A 6,586-nucleotide genomic window follows, 5' to 3' on the forward strand; every position below is an offset into this window, starting at 1 on the left:
TCTTACAGGGGACCCAAGTTCCATTCCCAGCACCCGCAATTGTAGCTAACAATCATCTCTAACTCCAGTTCCAGGGGATCCAACACCTTCTTTGGGCCCCAGCACACAGTGCACACACAGCTACACTTACATGCAGGCTAAGCACCCGTACGCATAAAGTAAAAATAAATTTTTAAAAAGCCACAGTGGCATTTAAGGAAAGAATCTGGTCCCTGTCACCGTATGTTCATTATTAGAAAAAGGTCCTCAAGCAGTGGATAGGCTTACACAGAAATGCCAAGCATGGCTTAAAACCACAATCTTTGTGGCTAGGGTGAACAAGGTGGGTCAAAGGAATACATGTGCCTTCTCGGGGGCCTCTTTCTGGGAATGAGCCATTCTTTCTCCATCTCTCCTCCTCTTGTCCACAGAAGCCACCTCCTGAGGTTGGTGGAGCATCAGAGCATCCCTGTGACTGTCCCACAGGTTGACCACCTGCTTTCCATAAAGGACTAAAGCAGATGAGCCAGCAGTCCCAACCCTTCTACCATCAAGTGTGCCAACACACTTAACCACTCTCCCAGGGTGGCCAGGGATGCTCATGAGTCTTGTGGGGGAGCCACGGTGGATATCTGAGCACTGGGGTTCAGAAAGTCAGCACAGCAGGATGCATGCCACAGCCATCTGGTGTAAAAGGCTGCACCCTTCTCCACTGCAGAGGTTCACAGTAGGATGGCACTGAGGCTGGACAGACCGAAGGCCATAGGAATGACTCCAGGGGTGCCCCTCCCACAGACTTGCCATCTGTTAAACTTCCAGCCAAGGCACTGGTGCCCTAAAGCACACCACACAGTCACAGAGCTGTGACTGAGCTGCTGACTCATTGGTCTCTGTATCACCCCCACCTCACCACCTGCCTCAGTTCTCCTGAGAAGGGGGCAAGGTCAGGGGGTCCTCCGGCATGGACCTGCTCAGTCAAATATTCCCAGGCTTCCTTGCCTCATTGTCTGGATGGTGGATCATCTGCCAGCTACAGGGTTTACAAAGGGGCCTGTGAGTCCCACGGGTCTCTGAGGGCAGAGCACTCAGACAGGTAAAGCGCAGCCTCCAACCCCAAGGGTCACATCTTCAGGTAGGAACTCAGCAAGAGGTATGATGGCCAGAGCTGAAGCTGAGCCCAGGGGGGATTTTCTGACTCAAGACTGTGCCCAGAGTTGGGGTAGAAGCAGATAGGCAGGACAGACTGGGGACCCAGGTCCCCTCCTGCTCCCTTTCTCACCCATAACCCCCTAGCCCACCTTCCAGCTCCCCCTGCTTCATGATGGTGCGCTTCCCTGGAAGGACCCTCCCAAGGACCGTGAAACTGGCAGGGAATCACCCTAGACAGATGTCTAGGATAAGTCAGCTCCAGCTCCTAAGATAAGGCTGCCCTCCTGCAGCAATCCTGGGTCTGACCTTGAGACCCCAGCATGAATGAGCCATGCTGAGGTCCTACCTTCAAATCTCAGGAGTCACCCTGGGGCCTGCCGTGGCCAGGAAACCTGTCTCCCAGCACCTGCCCCAGCATTGCCCCTTCCCCACACCCTAGAGTGGCACCCTCCGATGGTCTGAGGGTTCTAAGAGCCAACAGGGTCTCAGTGGAGGCCCCAGCTCCCGACCTAGGTGCTCTAGGCTCCAGGAAGCAGACAAAGCTTAGAGACCAGAGCTCCTTTGTTTCCTGCCACACCCAGGGACACAGCCCAAAGGCTCAACCCACTACCACCCCACCTTCGGGCCGCCCAGCCCCTGCGGTTAACCCCTAGGAAGCCACAGCTGCCAGTGTGGACCACTAGGCTATTTTTAGCTGCCGCCCTGAGGGGTGGGAGCAGTGTCTCCATCATGGCGCAGCTCCAGGTCTGGCCTTCCACCCCATCAGGAAGCCGGGAGTGCAGAGCTGGGTTCATGTTTTTCTTCCACTGGAGGCCGCGAGGTGCAAAAACGCGATGCTGCAGGGGCCAGGCGCACCCTCCCAGTCCCCGCGATCCTCCTCGCGCGGCCGAGGGAGGGGGACTCGGACCCCGCGCCCCTCCCTCTTTTGTTCAGCTCCGCATCCTCCCGGCGGCCACGCCATCCTCAGGCACATCCCGTGGGGGGAGGGGGCTCCACGCCCGCGGGGAGAGGGACCCGAGGCTCCAGCCCCGCCCCGCCATGTGGGGCTCCCCCCGCATTGTCCCCGGAGGGGGGAGGGGGCGGCCACGGCGAAACCGGCCCCGCCCCACCCGCGGCAACGCAGGAACCCTCGGGCTTGCCCGTGCCGCCTCCCCCAGGGATCTGGACCCTGACAGCGACCACCCCACGCCACAAAGCACCGCGGCAGGGCGGGGGCGCTTACCGTGATGTGCGGGACGTTCTTCTTGCCCTGATGAGACATGGCCCCTCTGGCGCGCACCGCCTGGCCGCTGGACCTGGAGCTGTCTGGAGCGCTCCCCGGCTCTCACCCCGCCGCACTGCCCTCGGGCGCGGTGACAAAGGCCGGGGAGAGACGCAGAGAGGGCCCCGGAGGCTCGGTGCCCGCCGCTGCCCGCTCCCAGCCGCCCGGCTGCTCGGCCCGCCGCCGCCTCTCCGGCTGCCTGCACCGCCCGGCTCGGCAAGGAGGGCGGGAGGAGGGAGAGGCAGGGCGGGAGGAGGGCGCTGAAGACAGACAGCTCCTCCCGGCGGCGGCTGCCGAGCCCGATTCGCCCCTCTCGGCTCGAACCAGGAAACGCTTCCCTTCCGATCCCCCTACTCCGCCCCCGCCCCCCACCCGGCGACCCCCGCCCGGCGCCCTCGCCTGAGCCCCGGCCTCGCTCGCGCATCTGGGAGAATCTGCTTTTCAAGGTTCTTTCAAAGCAAGAAACAGCCTTAGGACGCGCAGGCGAAGACCTGTGGCAGCTCCACAGGTGTCTCCCTCTCGCTTCCACAACTTGAGTGCGGCGGGCAGTACCATCCCGCAGCAGCACCGGTCCTAATTGCGGGTAACATCCTTGGCCCACCAGGATCTCGCCCAGCGACCCCCTCCAAGGCCTCTATTTCTCCACTCCAAGAATGGGCCAAGCTCTTTTCCTTTCCAACATCCAAGTCTTCCCTCTGTACCCGCTGTTGAACAGATCACCTCAAAGGTTACTCATTCTCCCAGATCCATCCCTAGTGCCTTCTCCCTAAAGCCCCTCTTCTCCCTATCCTCGTCTCTGAGCCAGCCTTCTGAGCATGTCCTGGCAGAGGAAGTGCCCCAGAAGAAAACAGGCCACACATGGATGACTGCCTGTCCTGCTGGCTGCTGCTCTCTCCAGGCAGCGGCCTGGCCTTATGGCCCGGGACCTAACAGTGGGTGCTTGAAAAGCTAGGGCGCTGGCACCATGGTCTCCACAGACCCTGGGGACAGGCAGAAGAGAGAGGGCAGGGTGGGATGCTCCTGCCTCTCCGCTGAGTATTCATCGGGGATCTACAGTCCAGATGTTGCTCCCGGAAAGGTGGGCAGGAAACCTGGACACACAGTTTGCCAGACTTCACAGGGAAAAGACAAAGGATGGACGATGGAGCCCCAGCAGGCCAGTAGCAATGGGCAATGGCTGCCAAGTTCCTTACCAATGAGCTCATTTCCTGCCTGCAGAATCCCAACCCACTGACCCCCTACAAAGATCCACTCCTCCACTTCCACATTGCCATGGGCAGCTAGATGTGAAAAAGCCCCTGGTTCCTGGTTGAGGCCTGGAGTCGGCCCTCCTCCACCGCTGATGTCAGTTCCCTAGTCCACTGCAGGAGACCAGGTGGGATTGTGGGTTCATAAGAACAAGCTTGGTGGGACTGGAGAGATGGCTCAGCGTTTAAGAGCACTGACTGCTCTTGCAGAGGACCCAGGTTTGATTCCCAGCACCCACGTGGTGGCTAACAACTGTCCTTAACTCCAGTTCCAGGGGATCTGACACCTGACATCTGCGGGCATTGCACCACAGGAATGCACTTAAATACCCATGCAGGCAATACACTCATACACATTAAAAATAAGATAAACATAATTAAAAAAAAAACAAACAAGATTAAAATGTATTCCAGGAACACCAGGCTACGATTTCCCCTTTTGTAGATGGAAAACTGAGGCTTGCAGAGGTAAAATGACCCTCCTGGGGTCAAAACGCATTAGCTATGGCAGGCGGAGTCTGGAAGCCACATCCCGGCAGGCTCTGTCTTCATTAAGCTTGGCCTCTGGGCTGGGTCCTAAATTCTCATTAATGACCGGAAACTGCGAATGGGAAGAGCATCCTTCCAACTGATTCCTAGATTCCCTTCCTAGGCGCCCGGGCATCCCCAGGGTTCTGGGAAGGAAAGCTAAAGAGATGGGACAGGACCACGTTCGTGTCACGGGGAGGAGCCTTGTTCCCGACTGTCCAAACAGATCTACGGCCCCAGGCAGACTTCCCCGGTACAAAGCACCGCAGCCCTGGGCCTCCGGTAGCGGCAGACTTTGCGCCTGCGCTGTTAGAAACCCCTCCTTCTTCCCAGGGAAGAGCCTCATGGGCGGGGGAGGGGCCAGGGCACCCTTTGCCAGGCACAGGAATGGTGAGGCCCGCCTTGAATCCAAAGCACAGCCCTCTGCAACCCAGGTTCTGAGGTCTCTGGGCCAGTAGAAAGCAAAATGCTCCTTCGAGCGGGGCCGCCAGTCCTCTGCTCCACAGTCCCCACCAGGGAATGCTTTCAAAGCCCTTGGCATGTATCAGGCTCCACCTTTTGTCAGGTCCCTAAGAAGTCAGAGGAAAAGGGCAGAGGGGATCCGGGTGGGAAGAAGATCACAGGAGCTGGTGAAGCGACCGGCGTCCAGAAACCCCAAGGCGGGGCTCTCCGGCCTGCCCTGGCAGAGTCCGGGACAAATCTGGCATTGATGCCCCTGACGACCGCTGCTGAGCCAAGAAAGCGCCTGGGAACAGGTCCGGGCCAGGCACAAAGAGCTCTTGCCTCCCAGTTGCTAGGTATGCGCTAACTAACGGAGGCCGAGAGCAGGTGGCCACCCCGGTGTCTCAGACGCAGACACTGAAGTTACAGAGTGAAACACTTAGGTGGTTCCCAGGTGGTGGCTGTGAGCCCTGCAATGGGCTGGGGAGCCTGAATCCCAAACGAGGGTGGACTACCGGGGAGAGGAGGGTGGCAGGAGGAGATGAAGGAGTGGGGAAGCAGAGACTGGACTCTTGCTATTTCCGCCCTCACCTGCCCCCACCCCCTTAGACGCTCTTACTAGGCCTCCCGCTCCCAGGCCCTAGATTCAGCACCGCGGAGAGCTCCCAAGCTGGTGAAAGCCACTGACCTAGGACCAGGCAAAAGGACACCACAAGCAGGCTGGCCCAACCCCTTCTCCAGGACGCCTGCCCAGATTCCGTCCGGTTCAAACCCTGCCTCCCTCTGAGTTCACTTTACGCCTCCCATAGCATTTAACGGGAAGAGTTCATTAAAACGATCCGGTAATAAAACAACACCAAGCATTTGTTGAGCACTCTCTGCCAGTACGAACTCACTTAATTCTTGCAGTGAGTCTACAGCCCGCACAGCCTCAGAACTCCTGGAGGGTGGGGCCAGGCTGCCTAGCCAGGCAAGGCAGCGCTCAAGCTGCTTCCAGCACTCCATGGCTCCAACTTCCCTTGCCCAGGCACATGGCTCTGACCTCACCCACCCATCTCAGGACTCTGAGGTCCATCCATCCCTGTCCCTCAGTAAACCTTAGTTTAGGAAAGAAAACCCACAGGCCCTAAGCCCCGGCTTTGCTTTTCCCTGATGTTTCTCTTCACTTCCAGAGGAAAAGAGGCCCCAAGTTGGGGAGGACAGGCACTGGGTTCAAATCCCAGCCTCCCCAACCTCCAACTGCACTGTTGTGCCAGGATTCAGGAGAGCCCCTGGAAGATTTCTAACTGCCCACCATCTAAACCCTAACTAACCCACCCCAAGGAAGCAAAGAAGGGAACACCCGGGAAAGGCGGCTAGCAGCTGCTTAAGCAGGGGCATTCGCCAAACCTCTCCCCAGCCGGCTATAAAGTAAGCGGCCCCCCATCACCGAGTGAGTGCATAACTGCGGGAACGGAGCTCCCTTTTCACAGAACCCAGAGTGAGAGACTAGGGTTAAATTCTTCCCAGGGGTCTCTTTGCTTCTGGAGAGTCCACTGGGCACCCACAGCAACTTACTTCCTTTCCAGAACCTGGCTGTCCCTTTCTGGACCGGGAAGGTCCCTCCGGAGTCCATGGACTATGCCGGCCCACCCCGGCCGAGTGCACAACCTCTCTGAACCTCTTTTAGGGCGGAGTGGGGGAGGGGCCGCTGTAGCCGCCCGAGGTGACATTGGGTCCAGGCCCTCAGGCGGCCCCGGTCCAGGGTCTCCCAGGACCCCGCCCCGCACGTCCTGCCCACGTGCCCTGAGGGTACCTGGCCATTGTCCCGGCCGAGCGGCAGGTCGCGGGGCGCGGGGCAGCGGATGCGCAGCGCCGGCGGTCTGTCGTCGCGATCGCCGGGCGAGCTGACCGCAGAGCCCGAGGGCTCGCTCACGTCGCTGGCCGTGTCCTCGCTGCCGCCCGGGCCCGGCAGGCCCACGGCGTCGGGCCGGCCGGCGCT

The 6,586-nt window shown here is 59.6% G+C and overlaps 2 protein-coding genes across 2 annotated transcripts in view; both read right to left on the reverse strand.

The window, feature by feature from the left end:
* The window catches only part of Crmp1 (collapsin response mediator protein 1), a gene marked incomplete in the record, with an annotated part of 69,760 nt that extends 67,174 nt beyond the window's left edge, over positions 1 to 2,586 (reverse strand). The window contains 1 exon segment of the mRNA XM_017803379.2: positions 2,351 to 2,586. Coding sequence (XP_017658868.1) covers positions 2,351 to 2,389 — 39 coding nt within the window.
* Positions 2,587 to 2,859: 273 nt separating this feature from the next.
* The window catches only part of CUNH4orf50 (chromosome unknown C4orf50 homolog), a 114,581-nt gene continuing 110,854 nt past the window's right edge, over positions 2,860 to 6,586 (reverse strand). The window contains exons 14-15 of the mRNA XM_029556489.1: positions 6,401 to 6,584; positions 2,860 to 3,093 (exon numbers count right to left, since the gene is read on the reverse strand). Of these exons, the coding sequence (XP_029412349.1) occupies positions 2,860 to 3,093; positions 6,401 to 6,584 (418 nt within the window). The remainder of the gene's footprint in view (positions 3,094 to 6,400; positions 6,585 to 6,586) is intronic.

This window comes from Nannospalax galili, unplaced genomic scaffold, assembly GCF_000622305.1.
Source record: "Nannospalax galili isolate Female #2095 unplaced genomic scaffold, S.galili_v1.0 scaffold2927, whole genome shotgun sequence".
In the NCBI taxonomy this organism is placed as follows: domain Eukaryota; kingdom Metazoa; phylum Chordata; class Mammalia; order Rodentia; family Spalacidae; genus Nannospalax; species Nannospalax galili.